The following is a 22,344-nucleotide window of genomic DNA, read 5'->3' on the forward strand; positions in this document are numbered from 1 at the left end:
CCGGTGATATCGCGTTGAGTTAGGGTCGAGTTTGAGTTATCCGTTAAGAAATAAAAATGTTAATTTTATTATTTATATTTAACCATGATAAAAATTTAATCATGTTACAACATGTTTTACCTATGTAATATATCATATTTTGGTCGGCATCGTGTCATGTCAAAGCTAAACTGTATAGTATAACTAACTTATAATGATAATAGAGTTAAACATTTTTTTGCATGACACGATAACCCGTACGAAGTTATTGGATTGTGATCCGATAAGAACCTGATGGGTTGGGTTAGGGTTTGACCTTAATGAGTTGAGTCGATATTAGATTGACCTTATAGCTATTCAATTCGCACAATTTGTCAGCCATATCTTCGCTCCATGAAACGGTATTTTTAAAGACTAACTCAAATACCAACTATTAACTCTATTTTCTAAATGTTCATATATCTTACTGCTCCAATACGTTTGTCTCCAATATACCTAATGCTTCAATACTACTGCTCCAATACCTTACTATATTGCTCCAATACCTACTGCTTGAATACGTACTGAAGCATCCAAATGTGATCGAGTATTTTTGGTTGTATATACTTACTCCATGTGAAGTATTTTTAGAAGTGAGAATGGCAGATAGAAAATCTGAGGTGAGCAACCTGGATTTGTAGGAAATTTTAGGGCATTAGGATACTTTGGTTGGTCATTAAATTAAATTGATGAGCATAATTTAGGCTTCCAAAATTATTTTTCTTATTTGCGACTTGTATCAAACATAACTCAAAATTATATTTAGCTATCAAACACAAACTTAAAATAGTAATTAACTAGTTAAAACTATAATAACTATCATGACCATATTAAAAAACACAACATAGCCACAAAATAGGAGTACAATAGAATATGTGTTAGTTGTGTGAATTGTCCAAGCAGTGGTACAGAAGTTAATGCTGCCAAAAGTCAAAAATTCAACCTTTAAATTTAAATTTATTTACCCACAAAACAAGGAGTACAATAAAATTAGTTGAGTCATAATGTATTAGGAGATGCTTTAGCAAATATTTCAAATGACCCCTTCAAGTTTGATGTGTGGTTATGTAAATAATTTTAGAAACATGATAATACTGATGGACAATTCTGACCGATGTTAAAGTCAATAATTCCCATTATAATTTGGAGGTGGCATCTCAACGAATCAATCAAGATGATTACCTCGCAACAAATGCAACCCTCAAAGGGGTATATGAGTAAGGACCACATTGAAATCGTCTATTGTTTCTGCAAAATTTGACCCTAAAACAACATTCCTCCACAAAAAAAAAACCGCTGGAAACTGAAAAAACTGAGGATGTTGAAATCGCAATTGCTATATAAAACAAAAAGGTACTGGAAAATACTTTAACAGTACCTAAACTGCGAAACGGATCAAAAGCAGTGATTTATTTAGCGATTAACCGATAACTAAACATCTATTACAGAGGAATTTGGAACAAAAACCTCATGACCATCTGAGCACCCGAACCCTGTGACCTGTCACAACAAACACACAAGTCTCTGACCCCATTGATGCTTTGTTAGTCAAAAAGCAAGAGTTTCCGATTATCAACAAACATCGATATATTAACACAAACTAATGCTTACGCAACAATCCTAAGATACAACACCCTTAAATCTAAGAGTCTCGGTATTCTTAATCAAAATACTAACTAACATGCACATCTACGACACGTGCAGGATTATTGGAATCATTATGTCTGAATAATTTGCTAGAGGTGAGGCTTGGAGGAACCTGTGTATGTATATCAGCAAGTTCTCTCACTCTTGACAGAATTTCAGCAGGAATGGGAACTGACGCGTGCTTCCGAGTATTCTGAATCTGTAAATCCACCCAACATCGTCAGCCTACTACACTCTGATGTTGAAGTTCTTTGAATTCAGCACACAAACACACTATCATTAAATAAAAACTGTCTCGGTGCATGGATGACTTGGATAAGAACTTCAGGGTAGATGCAGACTTGAAAAAAACACAGGTGCTATGCAACATCAGCCTTCACCCTCCTAAAAGTTTCACAGCTACAATGCTACAGCAATTTATTGCTTTGATTTTTATCATGAGATAGGTTCTTGGTAACCATCTCCTCTGGGATAAAAAGACAAATAAAACAAATGCGATGGCCTTTTCCAATTTTTAAAATCAAACAAACAAGGTGTTGGGTTTACTTACAGGATAAATAGAGATATCATGTTTAAATGCATCACAACAGAGATAAGTTTTATAAGCTAAAATTGGCAGGTAACTGAAACTGAAGTGGAAATTGCCTACAAAGAATACGTGGCTCACCCTGTTTCCCATGGGTGATTCAGCCATGCTAGCTCTCAGGAGATTCCTCCATTTGTCCTGTAGGATGATTGCACCTTCTCAATCTATTCTAGTAGTGAAAACCAGAAGACCAAGAGTATAGCAAATGTGATTCACCTCATAGCCACTCACCTTTAGGTCAACTGATGTTCGGTAAGAATATGAAGAAAATGCAAGTCGTTTGATCTCTGACCATCTACCAGCACCATATTTTGAAACTCCGTCAACCAGTTTAACAACTTCACCGAGTGTCCAAGGTCGATGATGCTTCCTCCTCATTCCTCCATTTGCAGTGGGTACAGTGGCAACATCATCATCAAAATTAGCCTTCAATGATTCCGTACTTTTTACTTCCTGCTCAAACTGAAGGGTTTTCCTTTCTGTTTCTGAAGTGCATCTTTCCGAATAGACAACAGACTGCACACATAAAGAGGTCCCACAATTCAACAAAGTAGCTGTATAGCATAATAACTTCAAACAAAGAAGCCAAAGCAGTAGCATATATGAAATATTGGATGAGGGAGGAAACATAATCAAACAAGAGGAGATAGTTTCCCAGAAAATTTCCTATATACAATTTTCACCATGCCATTCAAAATATCCCAATGGGTCTCTGCTCAGATATTATGCTTTAGTACTCACAAACACAACAACAACAACAGCGTATCCAGCAAAATATTAACAAGCCTAATTGTGAGGACTTATAACTGATGAATTCATCCGAGCAAACCAAAGTCAACTTAATCAAACTCCATCAGACATCTATCAGGATTTACTCATGTAACTAAAAGGCTCTTGAAACCATCTGCGGCAGGATCTGTTTTTTTATATATATTCCTGCTATCATTGTGAAATGATAGCTGGACAAAACCAGTTCCGTACGGCTTAATATTAAACCTACAGACACAGCAATTATACGAACTAGCAAAGCTTAAAGCAAACATTTTGTATCATTTTTTTTCTAAATATGTCATCCAGGTTGCCCTTTATGAGGCCAACCTCAATCAGAACGGCAATACTTTTAGCATTTTACAATCTAATCCGAATTTGTCCACTGCCTGATTTGCTCCTATAACTCAACACTTCACCAGTTGACAGACACAGCAATTATACGAACTAGCAAAGCTTAAAGCAAACATGTTGTATCATTTTTTTTCTAAATATGTCATCCAGATTGCCCTTTATGAGGCCAACCTCAATCAGAACGGCAATACTTTTACCATTTTACAATCTAATCCGAATTTGTCCACAGTCTGATTTGCTCCTATAACTCAACATTTCACCAGTTGACAGACACGCAGAAGAAGAGTACACAGATGATCATGTAACCATATACATTGTCCATAAACCATGGATATAATGAGTATAAGAAAATATAAGTTCACATAAAAAACAAATGAATGATGCCACCTTTACCAGGGTAACAAAATTTTTCCTTGGACGGCTTCGGCGAATGCGGTTAACATATGGAACCTGAATTCCACAACCACCAAGAGAATCTTTCCTGAGGAGATATCTTTGATCCAGTCCAAAATTCTGAATAGATCTAACGCAAACTTGTGCAGATGACTGATCACATGCCGGATGTTCAACTGAGGAGACAGTTTGAGCACCAGAATCTCTGGATTCTCCTTCAGAAATTTCTTCAATGTACCGTCTTGTGGGCTTTCGAACTCTTTTTACTGGTCTATGTTCTGCGTCAGTCTCATTACTCTCACAATTATCTTGACTAGCAGAACTTTGTATTGCCATTGCATTACCAGTTGGGTGGGTTTCAATTTGTTCATCATGGACAGTGGTTGGACTTTCATTTGTCCCCAGAGCAGATGTGACTACACAATCGACCAAAACAGAACCATCCATACGTTCACCGGTTTCATCTTTACCTTTCTTCACCACTCTGTTACCAATAATTACTAGTGTTGTGGTTGAAAAATCACAAGAATTAGTCAATCCCATTATAATCCTCCTTTTTAGCCACTGTTTGTCTTTCACAGAAGTTTGTCTTCCAAATGTCGCCTGAAAAATCTCCTGAAGATCTTTAACTGACAGGTTGTCAAGGTGTATTTCCCCATTCAACAGTGAGAAATCAGGTCTAATATCAGTACCAACAGGAGAGTTGGAGGTCTTAGCCTTTTCTGATTCATCTAAATGCTTTGTGCATCCCTCTACACTCCCAGACTGGCATTCACTTACATCAACTGTATTTGGAACAATTTTAGAGATCTCCTGCATGGTAAAATTTAACATGAATATTATTGCCAGCGAAAATGTGGAGCAGATCTGTTACATTTACATAATATAACAAACGAATCTTTGAAATGCATTATCTTGAACAAACATGTACATGTTAGAACAAAATTTTAATTCTACAAATTACAAAATTTTAAAGACAAAAGTATTACATTAATGGTTGCTGATATTTAGGGACACAATGGAATACAAGAGACTCTACCGAAAAAAAATAAGGGTCATAATTTTAAAAATATGGACCATTCCTCACCTTAACAATCCAGCTATAGCAAATAAATATGGTTGCGTACAATAGTATTTAACATGGCTGAAACACCATATTGATTACCTGATGCATAACATCTACTTCTATATAGCTTATTTCAGAGTCAGGTGACATAATTTTCTTTTCTGTACCAACTTCTAGGACCTTAAGCGGTGTCTGGCCTGCACAGAAAAGTTTAAAATAATTCAGATATCACAAAAATTTAGAAGTAGCGAAAATCGACAATAAAATCATGATGTTTGGTCAAATTCTGGTCCGTTCAGTGTCTTTCAAAGTTTGAATGACAAATCACAAAGCTTAAAATTCTCAAATGCAAAGATAAGGTAGAGCATGCGTGTAATAATTTGACGCCGTGGATGACAAACGGCACCTAATTGACGTTTTTTTATTTCATAAAATTTTAAAAAAATCCACTTCACCATGAATCTCTTCAACCTCACATCACCTTACCCATCTCACCCTTCACCTAACGACGTCATCTCTCTTCTCTTCTCCAACAACCGCTGATGTCGTCACCACCGATCACCGATTGAAAGGGCAACAATCCAGCAAAGGTTGGAAATAATTAACTATGATTTTCAAAATTTCTTCTTCCATTTAGGATAAAAGGAAATTGAAAAGTGAACATCTACGCTGGGAAAATTATCATGAACATCTTCAGATAGTTCAAATGAAGTGTCTTCAAGAATGACTTGGCCTTAAAGCATCCATTGTTTAGAAGAGGATCTCCGCATATATGAGTGACTTGGCCTTAAAGCATCCATGATTTTCTTCATCAATCTCTTGTCCTTCGCGAGTGGAATGTGTAGAAGTAGTCCAAACCTTTGTCATTTCATCGCTTGAAGACTGAAACTTCGACAAGCTAAAAAGACCTCCCTTTTAAGTTTTATCAACATTGTATGATAGTCCATCCTTCCATGTATATTGTAGCCTTCATTGGAATGAGATGTCACCCCCAAAACCCAAATTGAATTGAAAGATGAAAACTGAATTAGCATACAAATTGTAAAGTGGACGATGAAAATTTATGCCTTGCAAAATTGGAAGGAAACTCATGACAAATTGACTCAAGGCCAATGGGATGACACTATAGAGAATCCGACAATCGACGTACAAGTCCAAGTCCAAGACGAGCCCAAGGCAAAGGCTCATGAAGCAGCAGCACAGGGGGTTGGAAAATGAAGAGAAGGGAGGAGAAGAACAATTAACAAATCCATAAAATTGATTTTGGAAGATGAAAAATTGTTAAGTGCAATTACGTCGTTTCTAGCACAAGAAAATGATGTCGTTTAAATAACCCTTCTAGTACCAGACATTCATGCCACGTTTTCCGGGTGTGCCAAATTAACTTAAATCTTCCCCAAATAGGACAGATGGGACATTTGCGATTTTTTCAAACTTTGTGATTTTACAGGCAATTAATACTAAAAGGAACAGACACGTAAATGAAATGGCATGTTATAGAAATGTGAAAGCTGATATTCCCAAAAACATACGGGAGCAGGAAGTACATACACTTAAAGCTGTAAGTCCATCAGTAAATGTCATAAAGCTGCTATGCCTCAAATATTTGGGATTTCTTTCTTACTCCAGGTTCAAATTTGATGTACTGTGTAGATTGGCTTATTGGTTATGAACTGATTTAAAGGAGAAAGGAAAAAGGTAGGTGAAATATCGATAGCAAGGTGAAAAAGGCTCTAGCTGCATTCACTGTCCTATGAAGATCAACTATGAATAAAATGTTTTCAAGACATTGATAAGACATCACCAAGATGTTCTGGATTGGGAAGAAAATGTCAAAAGTTGTCCAAACACAGCCCACAGAGGACTCATCAACATTATAAGCTTAGGTATGTTATATGTTACTTTAGTTCATTTTCATGTGCTAATGTGCATACTCCTAAGCACCAACTCAGCCAGGATCCAGCTTTAGTTTTATTCTTGATGCAGTAAAAAGATGGGGAAACCGTGGAGATTGGGGTTTTGCTTATTCAACAATGTACATGTATTAACTTAGAAAACAGTTGTGCTTGGTGTATTAAAACAGAATTTGCAACTGTAACGCACATTTAAAGTACAGAGACAAATAAAGGGGAAAAACAAAGAAAATTTCGGTACTGGACCTGAGCCTTCGACCTCAGCTCTTTCTGAACCACACGATTTACTCCCACTATTTATACTGCATCCTAGAGTCTGACCAGCATCTATACCTCTTACTTTACATTTATCATCTTCGAACAAGTCTTCGGCTGTTATAACCTCATCGTCTGTTGCAGGTACTAATCTCCCATTGCCATCAACCTTAAATTTAACAAGATACCCAATTTAATTTAATCAGGCACAAAGAAAATCACTACCAAACTCCTGCCTCAAAAAAAACCACAGTACATGTGATATGAAACATATTGCTTTAGTTAATTGGTTTTCAATAGCTCATTGCAAACTCCAGGCCGCGGAAGGTGACCAATCGAATTTCCTAGGAAACAATTGAATCGAAAATGCAAAGCAAGCCCGAATCATAATACAACGGTTTCCACATTAGAACCACTCAAATAATAATTTCCACAAAAAAATATTGATCAACTGCGGATAAAGCTGTGTACCCGAACAAGCTGATAAACAACAGGATCAGCAGTGTCTTGCAACGGAAAATCTCCACTTCTAGCATCATCATCTCCAAGCATGCCTACTACTGTTTCCATTGATAATAAAGCATACGCCACTAATATACAGCAACTGCCAACAATTAAAAATAAATAAATGCAAACCATTTTTCACAGAAACGTTAATTCCTCACTTTAAAAGTCAAAATATCAAATAATTGCAAATTAATTCAACGCAAGCATGACCTACATACATGCTCGTCAAATTAGAATCAGTATGCTTCTCCAACATCAAATACACAATAAATTCCATCAGCATTTCCTTCCGCAGATAAAATTGCTAACCAACAGATACATAAATTAAGATGACAGTAATCAGCAAAATTAGAGGCAGTTACCAAAACTAAAAAATAAAAATAATGCTAATTAGTAGCAATTGAGTTCGTAAACCAACTTACCACAAAATTCCACCCGAACTCAGATCAAATAAGTAGAATATCAGTATGCTTCTCCAACATCAAATACACAATAAATTCCATCAGCATTTCCTTCCGCAGATAAAATTGCTAACCAACAGATACATAAATTAAGATGACAGTAATCAGCAAAATTAGAGGCAGTTACCAAAACTAAAAAATAAAAATAATGCTAATTAGTAGCAATTGAGTTCGTAAACCAACTTACCACAAAATTCCACCCGAACTCAGATCAAATAAGTAGAATATCAGTATGCTTCTCCAACATCAAATACACAATAAATTCCATCAGCATTTCCTTCCGCAGATAAAATTGCTAACCAACAGATACATAAATTAAGATGACAGTAATCAGCAAAATTAGAGGCAGTTACCAAAACTAAAAAATAAAAATAATGCTAATTAGTAGCAATTGAGTTCGTAAACCAACTTACCACAAAATTCCACCCGAACTCAGATCAAATAAGTAGAATATCCTGACCAAGGAGAAATCAAATTCAGTGTATTTCTCTTTTCAAAATTTTGCGTTCAGACAGAGTGAGGTTTTCTTCATTTGCTTGGTGAGCACGCTGTTTGTACTAGCAAAAGAGTCCGGAATCCAAGCTATCGGGTTAACTGGATTCGAAAGTGGGGATGATATCCGGATATGTTTCGGTCATTTCGAATTGACGAGATTGATCCCGTCAGCGCAAAGCTTGTTTTCTCATTAAAATAAGGATAAAAAGGTAAAACAACACCAGTAAATTATTTTTTGTTTAATTACTTATGTCGTCGCTTGCAAATAGTAATAGGTGGTTTTCGCCCCGCCATAGCCTAGCACAAACTCCTCCTGCCACTTTATCAACACTAAAAATCCTCCTACCACATCATCAAGACAAGCAAATAGCCCAGCAATAGCCTAGCCACATCACTCAAAACTATATAAAACAAATAATTAACAATCACACAAAATACAGAATTAAATTTACGCCACAGATACGGGAAACTTCAATAATTTTATTTAAATTTTTAAAAAAGTACATTTAAAAAAATTACATAATTAAAAAAAAACTAACTCCGTGCAGTCCTCCATGCACATAACTCTTCAATTAAATCCTTTTAGAGTCGAATATGAGCATCCGTTTGGCGCATGTCGACATGTTCTTGGAGGAGGCCGGCTTCATCGTGAGGTACCCCACTCCGTATGTTGGGGGCGGCCACGCCGTGGCTTGGACCGGCTTCATTATCGTCGCTGGCCCAACTAGTCAGTTGTACACCTTCGTCTTCGACAATCATGTTGTGCATGATAATACAGGCGTACATTATATCAGCAATGCAGTCGACATGCCACAAACGCGTTGGACCCCTAACTGCCGCCATCGAGACTGGAGCACACCAAATGCCCGCTCCACGTCCTTGCGCGCCGACTCCTGTCGTGCCGCAAAGTAGGTCTTCCTCTCATCTGATGCGCATCGGATCGCCTTCACAAAGACGGGCCACCTAGGGTATATCCCATCCGCCAAGTAGTAGCCCATATCATGCCGGTTGCCGTTGGCGACAAAACTGATGGCCGGACCGACGCCCTGGCACTGCTCGTTGAAAAGGGGCGACGAGTTGAGGACTTTGAGGTCGTTGTTCGAACCGGCTACCCCAAAATATGCATGCCAAATCCACAGCCCGTAATCAGCTACGGCCTCGAGGATCATCGTGGGATTCTTTCCCTTGTAGCCGGTCGTGTAGAACCCCTTCCAGGAAGCGGGACAGTTCTTCCATTCCCAATGCATACAATCTATGCTGCCTAACATTCCCGGGAACCCATGCTTCTCCCCGTGCATCTGCATCAAATCATGGCAGTCTTTGGGGGTAGGGCTTCGAAGGTACTGATCACTGAATATTTCAATCACGCCCTGACAGAAAAACGTCATACATTCTAGGGCAGTCGTCTCACCGATGTGGAGGTACTCGTCCCACATGTCTGCCACGCCTCCGTAGGCCAATTGCCAGATTGCCGCAGTGCACTTTTGAATTGGTGTGTGGCCGGGTCTGCCAGCCGCATCGTGCCTGAAGCGGAAATACAGATATCGATGCTCCAAAGGGTTAACAATACGCATAAACAGGGCCCTGCTCATCCTAAAACGTCGCCTGAAAAGGTTGGCGTTGAACCGCGGCTCCTCTGCGAAGTAGTCTTCGTATAGGCGCTGATGTACAGCTACGTGATCACGATCAATCACTTCTCGGCGGTGGACAACTGGACGAGGTCGAGGTACCGCCGGCTGCAAGGCTCTTTGCATCCATTGGTTTATCTCGCGGGTCGTATAGGCCTTCAACGCTTCGGCCATTCGACGTTCGTACTCCTCAGCATCCCCCCACTACCACCTGCGTTACTCATTTCGCATTGTTGCTCTTGTACATAAATTAAGATATAGAGAAAACTCGTTAAAACAAGTGGTGCGAATGAAAATGAAGTGTAAAGCGCGTATAAATAGTGTTTCAAAAATTAAAAAATTAAAAATAAAAAATCCGCTGGGCGATGCGCTCGGCGATCCAGAGCCTGCAATGGCGCCGAGCGGATCTCCCAGCGCTAGGCGATTTTTTTTCCGGAAACCTGCTCGGCGGTTACAGTGGTTCGCCGAGCGCACCGCCTAGCGCCGGGGCTTGGCTAGGCCGTGCCCTAGGCACCATTCTGGATGCTATTATGACTCAAATTTCTGGAGTATCACATCAATTTTCAACACTTCTATTGAATAAGAAACAACAGCTATATATTTTTGAGACTATATTTTTAGTGAACTTTTAATATCCATATTTTTTTTTCTATATCACTACACTAGTTTAATCACTCTTAGTCCTATCATATCGAGTTATTCTTTAAATTTGTTTTTTTTTTCATTTTATTGAGTAATGAAAAGCCTTTTGTGGAGGAGAGTTGTTTGTGTATCACAATAAAGAATATACAAAGCTATATGCCCTTTGAATCTTTATGCAAGTAGAGGATGCATGACTTTATTTTTATGCCAAATCTGCCTTATATATATGTATATATTTATGATCATTGGTGGAGTATCATATCAAATTTCTATCTTAAAGTATGGCTCAAATTACTAAGCTTGACACCAAGGTAGAGATTACAAATCCTCCTGCTAAAGTCTACGATTTCCTTAAATACAATCTAAACAAGTTTGTGAATTTGTTCCCGCAAGTGTTCAAAAGTGTCAAGGTAATTGAAGGAGAGGAAGGCCATGTTGGAAATGTTACGCTCGTCGAATATGTAATTGGTCAGTCTTTGCAAATATTTATGAGTTGTGTTTTTTCAAATTATTTAAAAAACATGATATAGATGCAAAACATGTACATGTAAGGCAAAGACTGAGGCAATAAATGATGAAGAGAGATCCATTTCAACCATGTCACTCTTTGGTAATTAAAAGTGTATACAAGGAAAAACATAGGTGAGAGATGTGTGTGAAGATATATATCTCAAACTCCGTCCACTACAAAACAAGTCTCCATCTCAATGTGGATAACACAAACCCAAGAATGGTAAGTTTTAGAAATAACTCAATTCGCAATTGTTGTTCCTCGATTCCATGATCACTCATCCAACGCTAACCATCCATGTGCGTGTTACTATTGTTTTTAGTTGTTGGTTTGCTTGACTACATTTTCAGATGATAATTGTCCGGTTTTTGAGTTTTTTTTGTTAGACTTTTGATGCCTATTTTTGAATCTTGTTCACAACTTAGGCAATTTGAGTATTTTCCAATAATTATAAAAATACTGAGTAATTATCACTACCTCCGTCATCCACAAAGCTGTAAATAAAATAGAGTGAGGAAAAAGAGGTGGAAGTAATGTTAGTGGATTGTCTTTTTTTCCTAAAGATTTAGGGTTCGAAATGACAGACGCGCAATGTTCACCTGTAGGACATTCGACAAGCCACTTCAATTAAAATTGGATGGAAAATTAACTTCATGGGAAACTAATACATCGTCCAAATTCATGGTATTTCCCACTACTTTCAGGAGAAGTTTTAAAGCTATTTTCCCTAATTTTAATGGGGAAATGTCAAGTGATAAATATTATGAAAGCAAGCACGAAACAAATGTGTAGATGATTGTCTTGTTATACTTTTTTATAACCAAGTAATTTTCTGGTTAACAAAACCACCCTCAATAACCCCCAATTCTACAAATCGTGAAACTCTGCTAAACAATTGTGGACCATTTTGTGCCCAATTCTAATTCAGCTATGTAATACAGTAACAATTTAAGTCTACAACCAATGCATGTAAAATTCAAAATTCAATAAGGTTATTTCCATCATTCAAAAATGTTGTTTGCTCACTATAAAACTCTTAACATGGCAAACAAACACGAGTTTAGAAGAGCTATCTAATCTATATCCCAACAAGTGTGAAACATTGTTTCAACTATCCTAATATGACACTAAATCACAATGACTCCGGGCTTGTTGAAGGTCTGATCTTGGAAGGCATCTGCGTAAATCTCCGCATTCTGCCCCCGAATTTGTGACTTGAGTCCCTAGGTGTAATCGACATTTTATCCAAAGAAGAGTCGCCATCGGAATCTCCCTCACCGTGACTCCTGCCATCTGGAATATTCATCCCGTTGTCACCCTCAGCAACATCCTCATCACTTGTGCCTTCTGCTTCCTCATCTTCATAATAAGTGCTTCTCACCATTGACCAGTACACATAATTTGGCCGGATGTAGCTGCAGAAAAAGAACAACGAAAATAATACAAAGTAACGCACAATTTTATTACTGACCCTCGCTAGGCAGAGTCTTCTTAAACAGTATCTTCTCCAAGATATATAAACAAATAAGTAGAAGATGATATAGACATGTAAGGGAATCAAGAAGATATAAAGCAGAGACGAACCTGTCACATTTCCTCAATAGGCAAGGATCAAATGGGAAGAACATGTCTAATCTTTCTATCCCACCAAATATCCTGGAACGCTCTGATTCCAAGAGACCATGTTCAACAAGTGTTTCAGGCAGAGAAAATATGCCATTTTCTTTGACCAGCCGTAGAAACTCTTCTACTATTGATAGCAGGCATACCTAAGCAGGAAATGTGTAAAAGAAAAACTAGAGTCAGTTTCCTAAGACGACTAATAGATACAACAGTGAGTTGGTGTAAAAAGTCTACTACTCAAAGCACCAGCCAATACCCAATTGCATTTAAGATATTGAGTAGCATATAGCATTGTCAGAATATTCTAGCGAATGACTGAAAAGGCTCAAACAAATATTTCACCTGCAATGGGCTCAAATGATGCTTAAGGATGTCGTCGATGCGCATGAGCAGCAGTTGGGACTTCAGCCGAGGAATAACAAGCAATTGTTTCAAGCGAAAACAAAGCACATACATTATAGCCTGCAGAAAAGTAGGTGATTAATAAGAAAGGTCTAACTGGCACACTTTGAAAACTCAAAACAGAATCTACAACTGCAGATTCATGGTAAGAAAAATTACCAGTGAGTGGTGTTGGCACTATTTATGATCTTTCAGTCAATCAAAAACCATGCTTATTCATCTCTTGCTTATCAAACTTCACAATTTCTAAGTGAAATCACAATCAGAGTAAGATCCCCAATTTCTTGCCTATTATCTGTAATGAAGCCCAAGACCAATTTCTTATATTCTTCCAAAAAAAGCCCAACTTATTTTCATGGTATTAGTCATATCCATGCCAGAAGATACAAAGGGGCTTGTTATTCTTTTAATGTTAGTACAGTTTTCTTTTCAGTGGGTCACATTACCCGACAGCGCTAAGAGTTCTGTTATTTCTTTTACCCTAACTAGATTAAGTTTTTTGGAAGAAGGGTGTAAAATTTAGAGCATATATACAAATTTTTTCCCCGACTTGAGTACTTAGTAGAATATTTTAAGATAAGAGAAAGAAAGATTTTTCTTTAATACTATATTTAGGTGATTTTGCAGTTGTAGATTCTAAGCTGGCACACTTTTATGACTCAAGACAGAATTCACAACTGCTTTCATAAGAGAGGTCTTACTAGGAAGAACTATATTCTTGTGTTTTTTATGCTTGTCGTTTTATATACTCAGGCCAAAACCTAGAGATATTTGAGCAAAGCTATATATAACGCACCTGACAACCAGCATAAAATAGTTTATGCGCTTTTGGATTAATGTTATCGTCCTGATTTTCGCAATAAAGGAAACAGCAGCTAACCATTCTGAAATCATGCAAATAAAACCTGAATTAAGTTAATACATTCTTATTGGTTTGTAGCTCTCAAGGAGAGCACCGGATATCAAGAAAATGAGATGCATAGTGACCTTTCCAGCATTGTGGCAACAAATGAGATGGGGATAAATTTGGCACGAGCCAGATAACTTGCAAGGTATGCAACAGCACTCATTCTGCAATACAGATAAGTCCATAGGCTATAGATCTTTGATAAAGTAAATTAGACTGAGACGCTGAATGAAAAAGAGAGAATAAAATAACAAAATAAAAAAATAGAGACAAGAGAACTCGTAATAAGAACATCATAAAGCTTAAGTAGATGTGATCGCAGTTGTTGTGAAATTAGATTCCATAAAAGAATACTAGTCAACAGTGCATGAAAAGCTAGAGAATTAAACTTTACAGAATCTATATGTTCTTTACCTCCATACAGGATTGAGGCCACTCACATAGATATCTATAAGAGCATTAGCGAACATCTTTCCACAGTTGTCAGGATCCAGAGAGCTAGAATAGAACATGATAAACTACAGAAAACATGGGGGCATTACATGCCAATTAGTATGGGGGAGAGCCATTACAAGGAAAATGTGTCAGCAAGAAGAGACAAATGGTCATAGTTACAATACTTGAGCAAATTTTGATTTGTAAGCTGTCAAAGTTGTTTTCTGAAATGATTGGAGGAGAGTCTCAAACACCTACAGCATCATTAGAATGTAAACAAATCAAGAAAGTCACAACATCTCAAACCAAACCAAGACAAAAATATGAAGACTTTACCTGAACCAGACGACCACCCTCAGAACAAGATTTAAGGTATTCAAATATGAGAACCATCAGACTATCCAACTTTTGAGCACTCAAGTTTGAACTAAGAAACCTTTGGATTAAGACATCCCTAGTAAGCTGAAAATGAGTAGAAATGAGTTTTGCTACCAAAAAAAAAAAGAAAAGCCCTAACACATAGAAAAGAATTGTTCAAGCTAAGCGTGTACAGCATACACTTTGGTTAGTGGAGATTAGCTTTTCTTATTCCTTGGTTATCGGAAGATATTTGCATTGGGTATCACCGGAGCTGGATTTATATCCAGTGATTTATACCCAAATCAATTTTAAAAAATCTAGTGGCACAACCCATCCAAAAAGGGCGATGAACGTGAATTGGTCCCAAGCTAGCGTGGGAATCATCGGAGCTGGATTTATATCCACGGTATCACCCATCCGTAAAGGGCGATGAGCTCTCTCTTGTCATGCGTTGATTGGGCAGTGTCTTTTGAACCAAAAAGTATTGGCTGGCACATGTAATCCAGCGAGCGCATCCGTGCAATCAAAGAAGGAAGGGCCATTGGCAGAAGGCTTCCCCACGGGCAGGGGTGCTCTTAAAACGGTCGAAGGAGGTGTGGTGTGTAGAGTGGTCGATGCACGTTGGATCAAGGGCGAAGGTTTGTCAGGAATGGATCCTGCGCGTGATGCACGTGCGTATCGGCCGTGTGAGTAGCCAGTAATTGACATCTCCACGTTGATGTAGTCAGAGATAGTGGAATTGAACAGATCGACCTGGGTTTCGATGGTAGGGAATTGTGCTGAAAGAGTCTCGATCGCCGACTCTAATCTGTAGTGATGCATTGTAGGTAGTCAGCATTACCAATTGTTAGAGGAGTGAAGGCAGAAAATCCTCAACCTCTTACATAAAAGGGCTCACCCAATTCGTATGCACTCCAAGTATTTTACGAATTGACATTGTTAATTTAATGATTGTAATCAAAATAAGAACTTGATTATAGTAGCAACCGATGGAAACCCTCCATGAGGACAAAGTCTCACCACTTACAACTTAATCAAATACCTACCCTTCCTACTAAACTATATGAGATTAATATAGCAATACTTCATACTAAAACATAATATTACTAAAACATGAGTCAAAGATAATAAATGGACAAACCCTAATCATTATCTCTCTACATGATTGTCTATTCTTCATGAGGATAATGGAACATCTTGAAATTGACCAAGTTGCGCTTGCCTCGAGTATATACCTGCCACTGGATAATCAATATCAATGTCTACAAACCATCATTCATTGCCCGGAGAATGGAGTTGCAATTATTGCATCCAATACAAACCCTCCTATCTCTCCTTTCTTTCTTTTGTGAATATAGCACCTTCTATGTCCATATTGATCATCGTGTTGGTTGATAATGGTAGGAGGAAGGTTTTTTTACAATGGAACAAACACCTCCCAAGGGTACTACTCCAAATTTCCACAAGTGGCACGGTGAGAATCTACATTACTAAATAGTCATAAATATATTATTGATCTCCTTCAAGAAACCGGAATGGTTGGTTGAAGCACACAAGACTCGCATTGAATCATTGATACAAATAGGAGGTGTGGAGAAACATGGGATGATGAACATTTGTTTAGAGATTGGTTGGGAATATTGATTTATCTAGCCCATGTTGTAAGACTGGCAATTGAGTTTATGCATTCTCCATCTAAAGAACATTTCAAAGTTGTTCACATGATAATCTGATGTCAAAGGGTCACGGTCACATGGACGCCGTCACGCCGATTTTCATCACTAAGAATGATTGAAGGAACATGTAAATCGTGATCCTGGGCAAAATGTGTAACTGATAGGCGATCGAGTCCACCTACAGATATTGTTCTTATCTTTTGAGAGCAATTTAGTCACATGGAAAAGTAAAAAATAGGACTAAGTAGCAAAGCTGTTTCAGTGAAATGGACAATGAATGAGATAAGATATGGTTAAGGAAAATATTGTTGGGGATTTAGGCAACCATTTGAAGCACCTGTAATGCTACATTGCAACAATAAGGCAGCCATTACAATAGCTAAAAGCCCAATGCAGCATGACCAAATGGAGATAGATCAACACTTCATCAAGGAAATGCTCAAACAGGGAGACATGCCTGCCATATACTCCCTCCGTCCCATGTTATTTGCACTTTTCATTTTAGGCCGTAAATTTGGGATTGATGTTTTAGTGTAATTAAATTAAAATTTGAAGTGTAACGAGATATCACTTAATAAAGGTGCTCTTAACTTAATCTAACATATTAATTAAATACATTAATTCTAACTTCAACTAGAAATAGTGTAAGTAGTTTGTGACGAACCGAAATGGAACAGTGCAAGTAACATGGGACGGAGGGAGTATAATTGTACCGACCAAAAATTGCAAATTTGTGACATCTGACTAGAGGACTATACAGGTTAGGTTTTTTATTTCCTTGGCTATAAACATTTTAGGTACTAATAAATAAGAAGTGTTATAAGAAAGATTTTCAACAGAAATAAATGATGTCTCATCACAAGAGCATGGTGAAGATAGCTTGTAATATACCGTCCCTAAAAAGTATGAACATTTGGTTCGGCACGGGTTTTAATGTATAATTGGTAAAGTAAGAGAGATGAAGATATAGGGTAGTGTAAATAGTGTTAAATGGAGAGTGAGTTCCACATCATTAGTAGTGTAGTGTAATGGTATAACTTGTAAATAAAATAGTGTGTAAGGGTAAAGTGCAATGTTGCAAATAGCGGGCTATCAATTTTAGCGGAGTCCTCCCGAAAAAGCTATAGTGGCTATAGTGCAGCTATAGCGGCAGCTATTGCTAATAGCGTTTTACAAAAAAAAAGCAAAATTTTAGCCAAAACATGAGTAATTTCACACATTAGTTCACATACATTAGTTCAGAGCCATTAACTAATAAACTATGATAGCAGCCAATGCAAAATAAAAATTAAAAATAGTATAACAAGCCAACAATGCTGAGCTAGTTCACTCGTGTTGGGTGCCTGGCGCACTCTGAGATTGATGTTCGTCAGCCATTTGCTACCGCTGCCGTGATCGTCGGACGTTCGTCGAGGCACTGCAGTGTTCGCCGTCGTCGTCCTAGTGCAGGATCTAGCGTCGATGGCACGGGCCAAGCCGTTCGTAGCCAACCGGTCGCTGCCGCAGTCGCCGTCGTCGTAATCGTTGCCGCCGCCGCCGCCGTATACGATCAGTCAAAGAGATACGGGAGTAGGGAACCAAAAGAAATAGGGTTACATGCACGTAGTGGGCTACTTTTGGGCCAATTTTTTAATCCGGCTTGACGTTTGGCCTGTTGCAACAAAAAAAAGCATAGCGCAGCTATCGACACCGCTACGCTATCGTACATTAGCGGCGCTATAGCTCGCTTTAGCGATTTTAGCGCCCGTATATCCAATACAGAGGATATCTTCGCGGTGGCTTGCTTCAGCAGCTATAGCGGCGCTATATCGGCGCTATAGCCCGCTATTTGCAACATTGGTAAAGTGTTGTTTAAATATTTCAAAATTAGAAAGTTCATACTTTTCGGGGACGGACTAATAAGGAAATAGTACAAATCAGGGACGGAGGGAGTATGTTCTTTCATTAGCTTTATACCATAAATTATCTCCAGAGTTCCACAAGGAATTACAAAAATTCTGAGTTCTTGTCATTAGCCCATTATACAGATGATAAAGTTTTATGTTTCTAACAAGGAACATAGAACTATACCGCAAATTTTCTAGTTTCAACACCATGGTCATCAACTTCAATTATTAGCAAAGTAAACCAGCTTTATGCAAAAATCCATATCTCAATCTATTAGATCTCAGGTGTATTAGACCATACTAACTTTATTTGTTACAAGTTTAATTCTATGATATAGCCATAGGCAACCACACAAGATTATATTCAACTAGCATAATGCTAACGAACTAACTTGTGCATATGATTGAGCGTATTTGGAATGCTATCTTTTAAACCATGCCCTCAAGTAATGATAATTCCATTCTGCTTTGGCATTTTTAAACTAAAAAAATTGATCAAAGGCCTAGAGAAAAGAGCAAGCAGTAAGCATTCTTGAGATAAGAATAAACATAGAAATCACCTCATCACCATCTTGCACAATATCATCTACAGGGTTCTCGAGATCTTCTAGTTCTATATCGAACATATCCTTATGGAAATCATCCTGAACAATATCCTCCCAAGAAATTTCCACCTACAAGCCAAATACAAAATTCCCGTAAGGACCCATTATGGTCTTATCAATTATAATTCAGAAGTAACTTACATCAAACTCTATTAGTTTGTCCATTAATGCGACCAAGCCAGTGCTACCAACAAGTTCACCCATCACACCACTCTCCAATCTCAAGATATTCTCCGCATAAATCATAATGACCTGTGTAGACAATGAGGAGTAAAGTTAAAACAAATTCCTATGCACCTTTTTATTTAGATCCCGTGATTAAAACAAAATTTTCAAATCATTTCATAAAAAAGGTTAACAGTATCTTATTATTCAAACACAATAAAAAGACACTAAACTGGCTTATTGCACAAATTGCATGAGTATTAACACAATACATCTGTCAAAAATCATCAAGAACTCTCATAGGGTCTTTAATCACTGTGAATATAAGTTTATAAGTAGCCAGGTGATGGGACACAAAAAGAGACTTCACATGCCTCATTAGGACGAGGCACATAACGGCAGAGGTTGATAATGTATAATCGACCCCATAAGCATGTAGCCACTAGCCAACCAGCATGTAGCATGAATGGACATTCATGATGACAACTGACCAGTTACACGAAGGAAACCCAGATTAATGAAACAACTAGTCAAGACATTGTGTTATATCAAACTAGCAGTGAAAGGGAAACACAACGTCTGGACTTCTGGACTTGTACTTCTTATTCTTTCATATTAAAGAAAGATGCGTGCACACAAAAATTACAAATTTGCTTTAATGCATACAAAACTAAGATTTGGTCTTACATGTTCTTTCATGTATATATGCGGCATTTTGTCCCTCACTATTTTCTGTAGTCTGAGGGGCGTAAGAGGAACTAGATTTGAAATATCTTCCAAGGTTGAATGGACACGATCAAGAACTTGAATCTTTTTAGAAAGACCCCGAGCTGAGTGTGCAGGAGGTGGCATGAAATTCATTACAAGCATCTCCAAGCATAAATCAACATAATCCCCATTTGATGAAGCCTGCATAACCAAGGTCAAATTTGGAACATAACAGCACAGAATCAAGCATAAGGAGCATCAGAAAAATAGCAGCGACACGAAGGTACATCATATAACAATCATACCAAGGAAATAAGCAATTCAACCAATGCATCCATCACATCTGTTCCATAATCCCACAAGCTCATGCTTAGTATCTGCATCATCAGAAACAAATATATAATAAGAAACATCTATCACAATAATGATCAAACAAATTAAGAATCTGAGTGAAATGTACAGTGACTAACAGCAGCAAGTAGAGACCGATGATGAACAATGTGTACACATGAGACTGCTCCAGTCATAGCTTTCAGGCATGTCTGTCGCATCATTATAAAAAGATCGAAATACAGAATATTACTAGGTAAAACAAGAAAAGAAGAACCACTATTTAACACGAAAGAAAGCCCAACATACCACAAGAAGGGCAACCTCTTCAGTAACAAGAGCTTCTTTACGGTGTATCACTGCCACAAGCTGGTTATAAAAGTCGCAGTCACCCTTGAATTAAGAAAAAGAGTAAGCAACAACTGCAGCCATCCATCCATATGACTGATGATTGATTAAGATACAAGCCACAGTATTACCTGAATGGCCGCTTTGAGTGCATTTCTAACATGATTATCGAGCTCAGAATCAGTGAAACTTAGTTCATCCATGTTAGACAATCCCATGTATCTCCAATCGGGGATCCAAAATATTAGTCCTTCAAAGCATTACCCCTGACAAATAAGCAAGAAAGACTGTGACTTTAGGGGTCGTTTGATAGGGAAGATAGATAAGACAAAACTACGATCACATTTTAGGTCATTTTAGATCAGATATCTCCAAGATAAGGGAGTTATCTACCCTAGAAAATGGCCCCTAAAGATTAGCCTGATCAGGTTTATCCTCAGTTGGTGAAAGAACATAGCAAACGATGGCTGGTTTTTAAAATTTGTTGCGTTGCATCCATTACTACTGAATCAAATCATATCAGCAGAAAAATGCCCAAATTTTAGTAGCTAAAGAAAAACTCAATAACTCGGGACAAGGAAAATTTAGCGCCTTAAAGTTTCATAATTTCAAATAGATTAGAAACTAAAGATTCAAAATTCCAACATGTCTCCACAGTTAAGCTACACAAAGTTCAACACTGAGCACCACACCTCATAAACCATGTGCTAGACTTTCGACTCAAGAATCGTGAATCCAGCAAATAATCATACACAACGATTATTTAATCGGGAGGAGAAAAGTTTGTGTTCTATGTCATGTAGTTATATCTGCAGTCGTAAGAAATTCATGCAGCATTTACTTAGTCCCGCCTACTGTAGCTGTATCCAGAAACAATATCAATAGCAACACGAACAAGAATCGTTTGACAAAAAAAAGAGTTGATTTTCGAGAACAAGCAGAGCATATAAAAGAAGAGTTAAAGGGCTAATTCCAACCAAAAACAGGAACAAAAAGCATGCCACCAACTGATATTCCATAACGAGAAATCGGAAGTCAAAAACCCCAAATAGAAACCGCAAAATGAGAATTTCCAAGTGACACACGCTATAACAATTACAATCCAAAGCCAATAAATTTCCGAAATCAAATAAACAACAAGTTGAATTGTGGTAAGAGCAGTTACCTTGGAGTTTAGCATCAGCGGCGAGAGTCCGATATCTGAAGAGTGAAGGGTTTCAATCCCTTAATTTCGCCATCTACACATTTGCCATATCTATGAACACTGCTAATAATCAAAATCTATTTTACTCTGTATTCAATCTTATTTTCAAACAACTAAAAATATCTTTAAATTAAATTAAAAATTTACGAAAATTAAAAGACCAAAGAATACCAAACTTAAATAACATTACATAAGATTAAATAAAAATATAAAAAATTATAAGCAAATCGAGGACGTTTTACTGATTTAACTAAGGAATTAATTCAATATTTTTTTTCATGTATACATTACGGCATTGACAAAACACGGAATTAATTCAATATTTTTTTTTCATGTATACGCTACGGCATTGACAAAACACAATTGGAAATCTTGTACTAATATATTTTATTTTATATCCTTATAATATTGCAGGCTAGAATACAAATAATTCGTGCTCAAGGAAATTTAA

The 22,344-nt window shown here is 37.5% G+C and overlaps 2 protein-coding genes across 14 annotated transcripts; both read right to left on the reverse strand.

Annotated features, from left to right (window-relative positions):
- Positions 1-1,337: 1,337 nt before the first annotated feature.
- On the reverse strand, positions 1,338-8,609 carry LOC121743914. 13 transcript variants are annotated; one of them, XM_042137310.1, is made up of 11 exons: positions 8,382-8,609; positions 7,930-8,263; positions 7,726-7,811; positions 7,472-7,604; positions 6,992-7,169; positions 4,932-5,029; positions 3,761-4,579; positions 2,483-2,767; positions 2,333-2,389; positions 1,778-1,864; positions 1,338-1,518 (listed from the first exon to the last, which is right to left on the reverse strand). In XM_042137310.1, exons 3-11 carry the CDS (start codon positions 7,788-7,790, stop codon positions 1,450-1,452), a joined length of 1,791 nt encoding a protein of 596 aa, XP_041993244.1. In that variant the 5' UTR covers positions 7,791-7,811; positions 7,930-8,263; positions 8,382-8,609; the 3' UTR covers positions 1,338-1,449. The 13 variants fall into 13 exon arrangements, with proteins under 13 accessions (XP_041993244.1, XP_041993241.1, XP_041993240.1 ...); XM_042137307.1 differs by having other exon boundaries at positions 1,411-1,864; positions 7,930-8,037; positions 8,156-8,203; positions 8,382-8,608; XM_042137306.1 differs by having other exon boundaries at positions 1,411-1,864; positions 7,930-8,037; positions 8,156-8,206; positions 8,382-8,608.
- A 3,582-nt stretch (positions 8,610-12,191) lies between these two features.
- Positions 12,192-22,124, reverse strand: LOC121744479 (RNA polymerase I-specific transcription initiation factor RRN3-like). The gene is made up of 16 exons (XM_042138021.1): positions 21,855-22,124; positions 20,821-20,955; positions 20,651-20,734; positions 20,482-20,553; positions 20,317-20,388; positions 19,991-20,212; positions 19,280-19,390; positions 19,094-19,207; positions 14,948-15,073; positions 14,797-14,865; positions 14,591-14,694; positions 14,257-14,340; positions 14,066-14,153; positions 13,210-13,329; positions 12,829-13,013; positions 12,192-12,659 (listed from the first exon to the last, which is right to left on the reverse strand). The coding sequence occupies exons 2-16, from the start codon at positions 20,905-20,907 to the stop codon at positions 12,377-12,379; spliced, it is 1,821 nt and encodes a 606-aa protein (XP_041993955.1). The 5' UTR covers positions 20,908-20,955; positions 21,855-22,124; the 3' UTR covers positions 12,192-12,376.
- Positions 22,125-22,344: the final 220 nt, after the last annotated feature.

Source organism: Salvia splendens, chromosome 8 (assembly GCF_004379255.2).
Source record: "Salvia splendens isolate huo1 chromosome 8, SspV2, whole genome shotgun sequence".
Lineage (NCBI taxonomy): Eukaryota > Viridiplantae > Streptophyta > Magnoliopsida > Lamiales > Lamiaceae > Salvia > Salvia splendens.

Bases quoted from the DNA above. Each gene is read 5' to 3' on its own strand.
- LOC121743914 (XM_042137307.1), bottom strand. From the start codon at position 7,790: ATGCTGATGGAATTTATTGTGTATTTGATGTTGGAGAAGCATACTGAT. The intron at 7,605-7,725 runs GTATGTAGGTCA...AATTGTTGGCAG, and splicing joins GATTCTAATTTGACGAGCAT to TTGCTGTATATTAGTGGCGT. The intron at 4,580-4,931 runs GTAATCAATATG...TTTACCATGCAG, and splicing joins AAGTAGATGTTATGCATCAG to GAGATCTCTAAAATTGTTCC.
- LOC121744479 (XM_042138021.1), bottom strand. From the start codon at position 20,907: ATGGGATTGTCTAACATGGATGAACTAAGTTTCACTGATTCTGAGCTC. The intron at 20,735-20,820 runs GTAATACTGTGG...TCTTAATTCAAG, and splicing joins CACTCAAAGCGGCCATTCAG to GGTGACTGCGACTTTTATAA. The intron at 13,330-14,065 runs GTGCGTTATATA...ACTTTTCTGCAG, and splicing joins TATTTTATGCTGGTTGTCAG to GCTATAATGTATGTGCTTTG.